General features: G+C 51.2%; 6 protein-coding genes across 6 annotated transcripts; 3 read left to right on the forward strand and 3 right to left on the reverse strand.

The window, feature by feature from the left end:
* Window positions 1-440: 440 nt before the first annotated feature.
* On the forward strand, window positions 441-2,166 carry CORC01_00418 (PhoD-like phosphatase; the record flags this gene model as incomplete). Its single annotated transcript, XM_022612075.1, has 3 exons — window positions 441-524; window positions 594-1,817; window positions 1,879-2,166. The coding sequence occupies 3 exons, from the start codon at window positions 441-443 to the stop codon at window positions 2,164-2,166; spliced, it is 1,596 nt and encodes a 531-aa protein (XP_022481214.1).
* A 502-nt stretch (window positions 2,167-2,668) lies between these two features.
* CORC01_00419 (uncharacterized protein) lies at window positions 2,669-3,038 on the reverse strand (the record flags this gene model as incomplete). Its single annotated transcript, XM_022612076.1, has 2 exons — window positions 2,669-2,862; window positions 3,008-3,038. 2 exons carry the CDS (start codon window positions 3,036-3,038, stop codon window positions 2,669-2,671), a joined length of 225 nt encoding a protein of 74 aa, XP_022481215.1.
* A 1,630-nt stretch (window positions 3,039-4,668) lies between these two features.
* On the forward strand, window positions 4,669-5,713 carry CORC01_00420 (methyltransferase; the record flags this gene model as incomplete). Its single annotated transcript, XM_022612077.1, has 4 exons — window positions 4,669-4,821; window positions 4,909-5,152; window positions 5,234-5,536; window positions 5,589-5,713. 4 exons carry the CDS (start codon window positions 4,669-4,671, stop codon window positions 5,711-5,713), a joined length of 825 nt encoding a protein of 274 aa, XP_022481216.1.
* A 356-nt stretch (window positions 5,714-6,069) lies between these two features.
* CORC01_00421 (uncharacterized protein) lies at window positions 6,070-6,252 on the reverse strand (the record flags this gene model as incomplete). The annotated part of the gene is made up of 1 exon (XM_022612078.1): window positions 6,070-6,252. The coding sequence occupies one exon, from the start codon at window positions 6,250-6,252 to the stop codon at window positions 6,070-6,072; it is 183 nt and encodes a 60-aa protein (XP_022481217.1).
* Window positions 6,253-7,798: 1,546 nt separating this feature from the next.
* Window positions 7,799-9,514, forward strand: CORC01_00422 (carboxylesterase; the record flags this gene model as incomplete). Its single annotated transcript, XM_022612079.1, has 3 exons — window positions 7,799-8,267; window positions 8,327-8,916; window positions 8,984-9,514. 3 exons carry the CDS (start codon window positions 7,799-7,801, stop codon window positions 9,512-9,514), a joined length of 1,590 nt encoding a protein of 529 aa, XP_022481218.1.
* Window positions 9,515-9,744: 230 nt separating this feature from the next.
* CORC01_00423 (MFS transporter) lies at window positions 9,745-11,720 on the reverse strand (the record flags this gene model as incomplete). Its single annotated transcript, XM_022612080.1, has 9 exons — window positions 9,745-10,029; window positions 10,087-10,118; window positions 10,188-10,398; window positions 10,470-10,737; window positions 10,828-11,000; window positions 11,056-11,159; window positions 11,211-11,377; window positions 11,439-11,455; window positions 11,517-11,720. 9 exons carry the CDS (start codon window positions 11,718-11,720, stop codon window positions 9,745-9,747), a joined length of 1,461 nt encoding a protein of 486 aa, XP_022481219.1.
* Window positions 11,721-12,513: the final 793 nt, after the last annotated feature.

A 12,513-nucleotide genomic window follows, 5' to 3' on the forward strand; every position in this document is an offset into this window, starting at 1 on the left:
TATCCTCCCGGCAGCTACGCTGGTCTTCCGGATAATGATAAGGGAACGCATCCCGAGCAGGAGAATGCACTTGGCTCGGGAAAAACGGCGCGAAGGACCCATGTTGAGGTTGAGAACTTGCTCCCGAGAGAGTTGTCGATGGGATTGCACGTGTCTTGACAATTGGCGGCACGGCTGTGTTTAGTCGATGGGGAAAGTGTTCATCCTTCAAGTCCACTTTGGGTTTTTACCATGACCGCGGTTCTGGGTCCATGGTTCAAGAGAAAAATTGGGGTGAAGTGCTCTTCTTGAACGACCTTTCCTCGGTACCCACCCGTTTTCGGAGACAATTCAAACTCGGTGCGTGGTCTCGTGAGATTTTAGAACTTTAGAGGCACGGAACACAGACGCGTCTTGGCCCTCCGGCAACTACAGTCTTGCCATAGAGCGCAGCCTTCAAGATGGTGTTTGGTGGCGTGTTGAACGCCATTCTGGCGGTAACGACTCTCACTTTGAGGTCAACGGCAATCTTGTTCACCAGATTCGTGAGTTTTAACAGATCCCATGCTTCCCATCTTGTGACGTTGATCGACGTTATCCTAACCACCAAGCAGCACCCTCTCGGAAAGAGATATCTCAATCGCATCTATGGGAATGCTGCGCTATATGCACTTACACTATTGGTCAGATTTCTGTTGCTCAACTCAAAGCGGGCTTCCAAAAAGCGCCACCCATGGCTGCTTTTGCTCCTGGGCTGGGTTGACCGGACATCACCATTTGCATCTCTGGTCACTGTTCTTTTAAATATTCTGTCTTTGGGGGCCGTGTTGGACTTCATTTATCGAGGAAGTTTACTTCACCAGAGCTACGATCTCACTTTTTCACGGATGGGCTATGTGGACGAAACTTCTGCGCGGGTTGTGATCAGAGCGCCAAACCTCTCAACAAACTATGTCGAGATCAGTTGGACGTCTCCCGGGGAAGGTGGCAAGCTAGCCAAATCGCAAACGGTTATGGTAAATAAATCGGACGATCACACAGCCACATTTCTGCTCGACGGTCTGAAGCCAGACACGCCGTATACCTACACCACAAACGCCAGCCACGCCGGTTCATTCAGGACCGCAGCCCTCTCCCCCAAGCGCTGGAGTCTCATCTCGACCAGCTGCATCAAGCCCTTTTACCCGTACAGCCCTCTAGACCATGGCTTGCGCATCGCAGGTTTGGAGCACTTGGACCACTATGTCTCGGAGAACCAGCCAGACATGATGCTCTTCCTGGGCGACTTCATCTACATTGACCTGCCCGTGGCCCTCGGCTGGACGCCAGAGCACTACACCACCGCGTACCGCCAAGTCTACGCCTCGCCCAGCTGGTCCCCCGCGCTCCGCTCCACGCCGTGGCTGCACGCCTACGACGACCACGAGATCATCAACGACTGGGCGGCGAATGAGACGGGTCTCTATCAGTCCGCCATGAGGCCATATTGGTCCTATCAAGGGCACGCGAACCCGCCCTCGCCGTTTGGCGTCGGTAAGACGCACTACACCTTCCGCCGGGGCGATGTTTCGTTCTTCGTCCTGGATACGCGGCGCTATCGATCGGCTGAGAACATGGACGACGGGCCTGGCAAGACGATGCTTGGCGCGGCTCAGCTGGACGACCTACGAGAGTGGCTTGAAACAGAAACATTGTGGAAAGTCGTGGTGAGCAGCGTTCCGTTCACGCGAAATTGGAGGGGTCCCGATGCGGCCGATAGTTGGTCGGGATATCTGTGGGAGAGAGACGTGATTTTGGATCAGATGAGACAGACGGACGGAGTTATCATCTTGAGTGGGGTACGTATTTCTTGTTTTTTCAATAGTTTGCTTGCGCTAATATTTGCTTTTTCTTTCTTAGGACCGGCATGAACACGCGACGACGATCTTTCCACCCACGACGGACGAGGGTGGTAAGTCTGTGATTGAATTTTCTACCTCGCCCTTGAACCAGTTTTATGAACCCTTTGATCGGTTCCACAGGCAGATTGAGGACACGGACGTTTCCGTGTATTCGCATCCGTGGGGAAACTCAAAGTTTGGCAGAGTGTCTTTTGACACGTCGGAGGAGGGTCGTTGGAGGGTGGATTATGAGCTTGTCGTTGACGGGCGTAAGGTGTGGAACTACACGTGGGAATTCACTAGGTGATCGACGGCGATAATTACCGAGTTGATGGGCCTGAAGGATCATCAATGTGTGCACACATAGAAAGAAGAGTTGGACTTGGAAAAGTTTGCATTCATTGTGACTTCAATCCGCTGAGCCTGCGCTCCCCTCCTTGTCTTGGGATATCAAAGCCAACCCAAGCCCTTCCAATCTCTCGGACCAACCCCCCATCCCCGGGTAGTTTTCCGCACCGGTCAAAAAGAATCCTTCAAACGCCCACGTCGTATCTCAGTCTCCACCCAAACTCCCCGTCGATGTATGTACCCTAGGTCGCATGTCTAAAAGCATGCGTAGAATCGAAGTTGTGGATATTGTTTGTTGTGTGAAGCCCTCTAGGAATTCGGGGCCAGAGCCGCGGGGGAGCTAGTGAACCGTCTCGGGCTCCAGTCCGGCAACCAGAAACGGGGCATTGCAGAACCCAGGCGAGGTGGCATGCCTTCATGTTGGCTCGTATTTCGCTGGGAACCGGACTGAGTCCAGTCCCTTAGACGAAGGGCTGCAGAACATCGCCCTCAAGGGCACCCTCGGGCTGGTCTCGCTCAATGTTGCCGTGCACGCCGGCTCTGGCGTTGAGGTTGTACTCGTGGCGAATGATGTTGTTCACCGGGGTGATGGCAGCCTGCGTAGCTCCGAAGAGGGCCGCGGCGATGATGTAAGCGACGGATGTCTTCATCTTGTCTGTGGGATGTTGCGAAGAGACTGTTTCTCTCGGTCTCGCGTATCGATTAAGGAATGGACGTGTTTCTTTGTCGAGATCAACTCGAAGAGAGGCAGAATAACTGGAGCAAACACTCTCGCTCGTCGTTGTCGTACATGTAGGGACTGAAAGGCGCAAACACAAGAATGCAAAACATTTTAGAGTGCCAGACGGATGAGGGGTCCCCGGAGGCTTATTAAAAAGGCCCTGCACGGTGCGGCACACCACCAGCAACAGACTGATGTATGTGTGTGTGTCTGTAAGGATACTATGTAAGATTGTGACAGTCTTAGTCAATCACCAAACCTTGACTGTCCTGATGTGGAGCCAATGGGCGTGAGAGATTCGGATCTTCGGACGGTCATTGCAGCAAGATGGGAGCCAGATCAGCTAGACTGACCCGCTTAAGGAAGCTCGCCATGCACAGAGAGATTTGCAAAGAGAAACAGCCCTACGGTCAGTGGTTGCTTGGCCACGGCTGTGCCTCTTTGGCCCTGTTTACCCGTCTCCCTACCTATCATCCATTGCGTGGCTATCTCCCACTATAGACTACGGTGTTTGTAATCTTGGGCTTTTGCAGTGTGCACCAGGGATGGCGTGACTTTGCTTATTTAAATCAAGATTGGGCCTAACTGTTTCAAGTATACGCAGATACGCACGCTGCAGGAGCATGGATCGCCCGCTTGCCTCCGCCGATGTGACACAGTGTTGTAACCCATCCGTTCCCCCCTCCAAAATATCACGGCATCAAATTGGGTTGCATGAGAGGCCCTTGAGGAAACCACTCTACTTGGAATCCCCCGAATAATGACATCGACATCCCCGATCATGGATCCTCTTTGAGTCCTGACCTTCGGCGGGGGACGGGCCCCCGGATGGCCCACCGGGCCCGAGTGGGAGCACGCCGGGCCCATTGCATGGTGACAAGCTCCAAAGTCAATTGTACTATATCCGTAAAACATCGATTATCCATCAGCCAGCCACCTGCAGAAATAAGCCTCGGCAATTCTCCACGTCGTCTGCGACTTTGCAAGTTGCGACTGGTTACGGTCTGCTGCATGACCTGAGGGCAGACTCATGTTTAATTGTGCTGTCTCGGAGAAGCAAACGTGGACGATGGCCCGCACCAAGAACCCGCAACTCCGACCCTGCCCTCCCTCACGTCAAGTTCCAGACCTTCATCAACGTATTCGTCCGCCCTGCATCCATGATCAATACGCCACTCTCAAATCGTACAAGTTCGTCCAGTCGCACTCACCATTGAAGCCGGGTGATATCTGATATTATCGGATGTTTATCGTGTTCGTGATTGCTGTATCTTGACGTGCCTGCTATCGCTTTCACTATCGCTCTCGTCACGCGATTGATACGCCAAGCTCGCCTCTTCGGCCTTGACAACTTCCTTTTATTTCCTGTTACCCTGCGGCTCAATCTCATGCAGAAGCCTCCTAGACATGATGCACAGTATTGGAGTGAGCCAAACTAGATTTACCTTTTGGAATAGGCTTTTAAGCTTCAACCTAAGGTAGGTGAAGGGCTTGCCTGTTTGTCAAAATTGCCGATTAATTATGGTTAGCAGCAGACGCTATGTGGGAAGCTTGTGACCAGTGGAGGTCGGGAAGATGGAGATGCATTTAATGATTTCGACCTCCACATGATTCTAAAGATTCGTAGAAAGTAATCCTGAAGGTCCATAGTCTATCGCATTGAACCAAATCCTCAATCTAAAATTCATCAGGAGCAGCCAAACCAGACAGAGTGACCAGGCCGACAACCAGTATCTAGCCATGGTTGGCGATGTCCAAGCCGAGCTGACACGACTTCAAGTGCAGCATCGTTGGATCCAGATGTGCCTCAAGGATAAAATCGTTTTTGCGCCCGTGGACATCACCAGGGACGGGCTCAAGGTCCTCGACATGGGTTGCGCTGACGGTATTTCCGTACTTCCTCCCGATACTGAATCTACGACCTGCAGCCGGCAACCTTCACCCGCACTGTGAAATGAATTCTAACACGCGACATCGTAGGAATACTTCTACGGGACCTGCAGAAGCAGGTGCAGGTTCCACCATCCGCGCACATGGTCGGCGCAGATGTTTCAACCCGTCTTTTTGCCCACGTCAGCTCAGGGCAGCATCCACTACGTAACCCACGACGTGTGCGATCCACTTGCTGGGGATCTCAAGGTGCACTTCGATCTGACCCACGTTCGCAACGTTCTCCACAGCGCCCACCGGTCCGGCGTCGAGCAGGCGGTAGCGAATCTCGTCGGTACGTCTTGGGATCTTTAACGTGGTAGTCGGGTGTTGCGGGCATGACGGATTGCGCGTGTTCCTAATCTAATCGATGCAGAAACGCTGGCTCCGGGAGGCTGGCTGCAGATTATGGAGTTTGACATTACTCCAGGCCAGCCGAACCAGCCCCAGTCTTTGAGGGATCTCCTTCACATCGTTGGCTCACTGTTTGAAAAGCAGGGCATCGATCGCAACTACGCGTCCAAGATTCCAGAGGCAATGAAGATGGCTGGTCTCCAGAATGTCAAGGCCGAACGAGTGGAGTGTGGCATAGGTAAAGTGCAGGGTGAAGAGGTGGCCATTAAGTCGTCTATCGAGCCCTTTATGTACACGATCCCGCTTGTCGCCAAGAGCATCCAGAGTAAGTTGATTGGACGGGTTCCGCCCTTTTATTGTACTGACCATTACCGTAGTGCTGATTCCTGCTATGGACCCGGCGATCTACACGAATTTGGAGGAGAGGTACATGAAGGAGATGACTGAGCAAGGCGGCTTTGTTTCAGCGAACATCTTCTTTGCTGAGAAGCCCCTCGCGTGAGTCTAGGGTTTAGGAAAAGATTTCTTTGTAAAGTTTGACTGCTTTCTCTATGTCGGTCTCAACTCACATGTAATCCGTGCTACATGCAGTATGTACATGAATTTCAGGTAGTAGACAAGTATAATGAACATTGGATGCTACATTATGTTAGCGCTATAATGGCGAATGTTGCAATCTATTGCCAAAACCAAGGCTTCTGAGGTATTTGTACCTTATTGTCGCTATGCTCGAACTACGATTCGAGAAAAGAGTGAAGTAAATAATCACATAACATGGTTGAAGAAGAGACAAGCCACTGCCACCCATCGCGACCCGTCTTGTCTGATCAGTTCGTCATGATCAATGTATTCGTTCGCTCAGCAGGCCGTAGGTGGAGCGAACTCGTAGCAGGTCGAGCCAATGCAGCACCAGGCCCAGCCATCACGGCAGACGGTATCGGCAGGTTGGCAACCCGCAGCTTGACGAGCACTGATGGCCTCGGGAGCGGCACGGGCAATCGACGCCACGGCAATCGTAAGAGCAAAGGCGATTTTGACCATGTTGACGCTACTCGGTTCAATGTCAGCTTATGGAAACTAAAGTGTAGAACAGTCGTTCTGTGAGAGGCTGAGTGGCAATGCTTACAATAGAGAAGTTTGTTGGAGAAGGGGCTATGACGGCGAGTCGCGACCAGGTTACACAACCTATTTTGATTGCGACTAGTTGATTCTTGGCGAATGAAATGTCTCTATGTGTTTCAAATTTCAGGACAATGTCGGGAACAAAGTCCAATATACACATTTATAGTCCGTTGCTTTCAAAGGCAGAGTCTTGATCTATCGCGAGGCTTGTCTCTTCAAGGAAGGTGCGCTTGAAGGATTGCATGATTACGCTTGGCACAACCCCGGCTTGGTTCGCAACGTATAGGATCCAATCATTATTGAGTACTGCGAGACACATCAGTTCTGCAAAGAACAGGCCAAGTCTGGAGAGGATTGTGTGGAAGGAGTCGAAGGACGGTGGGAACTCGGAACGGGCTCGTTCCTGTGCGGGGAAAGGTCTACTTAAAGAAGCATGTGAGTTCCTGAGCAAATATCTCTCCCACAGACAGACAACAACTAAGTCAATGCCATATTGAAACTTATGGAAATGGAGCTTTCGGGGCTGGTGGGGGATGCATTTGATGGTTGACTATAGTCGTGCGTTTATCTCGATACACAGTACTTAGCTTAGGAATCCGAGTTTTGAGATCAAAAGCCCCTAGATTACGACAATGAGATCTGCGAACAATTTATGTGAGAGAAAAAAGGTCAAGACTATGGTCGTCTAGCTTTGCCAACTACTTAGTTGCCCACGTCTCTTCGACTTGGCAGTGTTTTAGGGAATATCCGAAGCCCACTTCTTACATATAGGCCGCTGTGACTCAAAAGCTCGATTCTCTGTGTTCATGTTGAGTGAAAGGCAACAAATAAAGCTATTTCGAAGATGGCAATTGAGGTGAAAACAAACCGCAAACTGGTTGCATTTGATGAGACGGCTGAAGCACGCATTTGCCGCGCACGGGACCGACGCAGTCACGACGGAATCTGCACAGAAGAGCGCCATAGATTCGCTACCAGATGGCCGCATGCATGCTGGCTTTGTAATTGCAGCTCGAATGAGACTTTCGTCTCCCAACGAAGAGCCTGCTTAAGAAATGAGTGACCAACCGTAGATAGCCGATTTCAACTGTAGTTCGAACACAGACTGAGCCGCTCCCGCTAGAGGCTTTCTAGAATGATAACGTGCGACTCACAGTCTCAACAGTGAATTCAGAGACAATAGCGACCCGTCTCTTTCGGGTACTGAATAGCACACGCAATTTAGCCAATGACACCAGGATTCGAGGCTTTCGGTGGGCAACAACGTCCGATACGATCGGCGCAATGAAATCAGCCGCGGACTTGGATTCCGTGCTAAGATTAGCGGCGTGGACAGACGGCATGGGGCCTGCGCATCCCAGTAAGCGAGACGCAGATCTGTCAGCAGGAACACAAGAAGAAGTGAATGCCTTGATTCATGCTGTATTCATCGTCTTGCTTTTCTCATTTGATGATAGTCGGGAAGATGCGTTCTCTGTCATTGGCAACGTTCTTGGCCTTCCTGGCTTTGAACAACGGCTATGCAACGGGCTTGTCATCGGCAAGACGTGACGCAAAAGGTCTGGGTCCGGTGCCGACATCGAATGGTCCGATTACAGGTCATCCGGTGTCAAACAACTCCGAGGTTCTCGAGTTCCTCGGGATTCCCTATGCGAAACCTCCAGTCGGCGATCTGCGGTTCGCTCCACCACAGAGATTCACAGGGAATAAGTCGCATGAGGCCTCTCATTTCGGCTTTGACTGCCCTCTTTCCCCTTCTCGCCAGGTCGATTACCCAGACATGACACCACAAGCGCAGCGTATCATCGGATACTTTGCTTCTGCTGCCGGGACACCTCAGAGTGAGGACTGCTTGACGCTGAACATCTGGACAAGGTCGACCGAAAAGGCACGCTTCGCTGCCAAACCCGTCATTGTATTCTTTTACGGTGGTCGTACGTGACTGGTTTTGCAAGTGCTTCGATTCTGAAATTTCACTGACGAAGCCTGTTAGGATTTGCTGTCGGCAACACAAACAGCCCTTTCTACAATGGCAAGTATTTTGCGGATGCTCAGGACGTCGTTGTAGTCACGGTCAACTACCGCATCAACATTTTTGGATTTCCCGGGGCTCCAGGCCAGCCGCAGAATCTTGGTTTGAGGGATCAACGCGTAGCCGTGGAATGGGTCCGCGATAACATTGCCGGCTTCGGCGGTGACCCGGCAAAGATCACCATCGCGGGCCAGTCGTCGGGCGGTGTCGCCGTGGACTATTGGTCGTACGCCTACGTCAAAAGTCCCATCGTCAACGGCCTCATCGCACCGTCTGGCAATGCCTTAAGCTTCCCGCTCAACAGCCCAGATGTCACGGCGCGGAATTGGAACACCGTCGTGGCGGCTGTGAATTGCACCAACACTACCGATACCATGGGATGCATGCGAACTCGAAATTGGGAAGATATAAAATCTGCTACCGCTGCTATCAGGCCAACGTCTTCCAGTAGCGTTCTTCGAGCGATTCCGGCATTTTATCCTACAGTGGACAACGTAACCGTCTTTCCTGATTACGTCTCCATGACAGAGTCTGGCAAATTTGCCAAGCTGGTGAGTGATTGGCAGCCTGTGCCTCTCTTTGAGCTCCCAAAGCCGGCATCTAATCCTTGAGTTGCAGCCGATCCTCTTTGGGAACAACCATAACGAAGACGGATACTACAGAATCCCGGCATACGGCAATGGCGTAGTACCCACACCAGGGCAAGTCGAATCCTTCTTATTGGAGTCTTTCACTTGCCCAAACTCTTATCAGGGCCAAGCGCGGCTAAGGCATGGTGTCTCTGCGTGGATCTATCGCTATTTTGGAGATTGGGACAACACACGTCTATTCCCGACGAGCGGCGCATACCACGGTGTTGACCTGCATATGATCTTTGGCGCCTCTGGGGATGTGAGCGGGATACAGCCGTCCGATGCTCAAAGGCGAACCACGGCACTCATGCAGAGCGCCTGGGCGACTTTCGCCGATGATCCGGTAGATGGATTGAGTTCGGTCCTCGGATGGCCAAAGTTTGACCCTAGCGAGACGTCGCTGGTTCTTCTGGCTGTCCAAAATGATCTTGAACCACACTTCGTCAAGCCGAGCTTGTACGACGAGCCATGTTCCACGATCACCTTGGGAGCCTTGGGCACTCCGGCGCCCCCTTGACATATATTTATGGTTCACTCTGATAGATGGTGCTGAAATACATCTGTATGAGACGTTCAGATGAGTGCGTTTGGTAGCATTGATGTGCTCATATGATGGGACATCGATATTATGAATCGTGGCCCATTTTCCATGTCAATTTGACCGGCTTGTGTGATTACCAATTTCTGACTCCACGTTCATTCAAGGTCCTCTCTCCTGTAACACGCACTATTATACACCTGACACTATTAGACATAAAAGTTAGAGGCATTGGGGTCGGCCTCTCTCTTCTTGCGATTGGTACGCATCAAGGCCCACCTCATTCCCCAGGCACAGATGACGACTCCGACAGAGAACCCGATGCTAGCAAGCATGGCAGTCAAGAACCGAGGGGAGACAGAATCTGGCCAGAGATAGGGGGTGTAGATGCTGGCCGCGTTTCCAAGAGTGTTAGCCATGGCGATTGCCACTGCCTTCTTTTCATCGGTTTGTCCGAGAACAGATGAGGTCCAGCCGAGGATCAAGTTATTTACCTGCCGACAGTCAGTTTAGGTTCATGCGCAGCAAAGACTGATCTGACTTCAACTTACACCGTATGTAGCTCCAACAAATAGCATAGTACCTATGAATGAGCATTAGCACCAGAAAAGTCGCGCAAGGGTGGGTGGGAGAGGATCTCCTGGCTTCGTACCAGTGTAACGAACGCCCATGTTGAGGGACGAGACTCCCATAACAAAGCCGATGCAAACAACGAGCTTGCTAATCGTAATGTACCACGTGCGCTCATTGTACTTTCCGGATGACCAGGGAACCAAGACAGAGAAGAATGCAGAGAAGACGTATGGCGGGCAGGTCAGCACAATAGTGACAGTGGTATTGTATCCAAGCGTTTCGACAACGGTCTGCATAAGTTACGTCAGTCTACTAACACACAAGCATGCAAGCTTGACTTTTCATGTAGGGGGACACAAACAGGTAAAAAGTTCTTGAATCCGTTCGCGGAGAGATTCAGGTTATCCATGAGACAGAATACCCATGTGCGCCAGTCCGTGCAGGCCTCACGGAGACCGGTCCAGACACTAGTACCCTCGCGACGGTCTGTGGTGTCTTTAAAGACCCGGGTGTGCGCGAGCCGGCGCTCCTCCTCGGTCAACCAGCGTGTCTTGAGGGGGCTATCGGGTAGGAGAAAGAAGGCGAAGATAGCTACGACGATGGAGATGGCACCTTGAATGATGAAGAGCCTGCACCAAAAGTTGCCAGTCAGCGTCTTTTGTCGAATGTCTCTTTCCTCTTGGGCGAGGGAGGGAAATGATGCATAATGAAGGACTTACCACTGCCAGCCAGAGAGACCCTGGACGCCGTCCATTCCCGAGAATATGGGAGCTGCAATAATCCCAGAGAAAGCACTGGCAGCCATGTTGCCGGTGTAGAAGACCGCCATGCGGGTTGAGACCTCCTTTCTGGTGTAAAAAATGCTAAGCATATAGAGTGCACCGGGATAGAACTGCAACCTGATGTCAGAAACTAGCTTCATCCAGCCAGATGAGGTTGCTCCTTACGGGTGCTTCCGTGATTCCGAGCAGAAAGCGGCAGGGCAGCATTGTTCCGAAGTTGTGGCACTTGTAGGTTAACAGACTGACGACTGACCAAGCCATCAGGAAGCCTTGAGCTGACATTAGCTGTGGTTTACTCGTCGATAACTCAAGAAACATACCAGCCATGTAATAGGAAGGACGAACTCGGTTGAGGATCATGTTGGAGGGTACTTGCCCGCAAAGGTATCCGACGAAAAGGATGGAAACGCAGGTGTTGTACTGCGTGCCTTTCAGGCCAAGATCCTTATCCAAGCCGTTTAATTTCCATTGATCATTGCACTGGTTTCTATTACAGTAATATAAATAAAAAATAATATATTCCACCATCGAGGAAGTTGAGAAAATACATCATCCAGAGGATTGGCTATTTCATTTGCCGTCAGCCTAGTGCCATTTTGGGCAGAGATATGGTAGTTGTGACATACCGGGATGTACCAGTCAATCTTCTTCACCAGCGCAATTTCCCTAGGGTCCGTCTTTGTATGAGCGCCGAACTCGTCCACCTTCTCGATATCAATGGGCTGCTTCATGAATGCGGGATCGTCAGTATTCAAGACATGTTCCATCTGCTGGACAGCAACCTTGTCCTGTGAAGAGACAGGTGTGTCGTCATGTGCATTGTGCGCCATTTTGGTCTACCAGTCGTACGCATGAAGGCGGTCGAGGTGGAGATAAGAGGCTGCAAAGGAGGACTGTTGAACAATCGAGCAGAAAATTCAGGAATTTGATACTGGGCAGATTTCCAGCTGGCGATCCGTCTTCAAAATCAGAGGAGGTGAAGTTTGGTAGTCCATGGGTTCGCGGGTTGAAGACACAAGTCTGAAATAGGGACCGAGGAAGCTCAGATATATATCCTCAAATGCCAGCTCGACCGGCAGACATCTCCTCGGGTCAACAAGCGCGGAGCCAGATGAGCCTAATCGTTGGAGAAAATATTTGCGTTCCCCATGGGGTCAATGGGGTAGGACGGCTTTTCCGCTAAGTGAAGAGTGCGGGGAAAGGAAAGCAGGCCAAGACATTTAAAGAGCTGTTCAAAACCCGAACCAGGACTTGCATATTTAGTCTGGAGGCGCCCCTTTCAAGTCTAGGCGGATGGGTACCAAACTTGACCAGCACCTTGGCCTGCCTCAAGGGTTTCTTGGCTCCCGAAGGACCATGATCCAAAATCCATGGTCAGTCTCCATATCATCAGTTATATCCTTGTTTGTAATGAACATATCATTACAACTTCGTTCGGGCCGTCGTCTGTAAGATCCGCCGGATGCTGTCACGAATCCATGTACCTTAGTCAGTAGGAGATAGTACTATGATGGAGACTCGTATCAGTCATCGGAATTCCTGGGTCAGTTGGTAGCTGGCTTCATGTTATTAAGTAAATTTGCCGGAAAGTATCGTGATTTGTCCGCGGACAGTTGTGTGCGA

Source organism: Colletotrichum orchidophilum, assembly GCF_001831195.1.
Source record: "Colletotrichum orchidophilum strain IMI 309357 chromosome Unknown Scaffold_3.1, whole genome shotgun sequence".
Classification (NCBI taxonomy): Eukaryota; Fungi; Ascomycota; class Sordariomycetes; order Glomerellales; family Glomerellaceae; genus Colletotrichum; species Colletotrichum orchidophilum.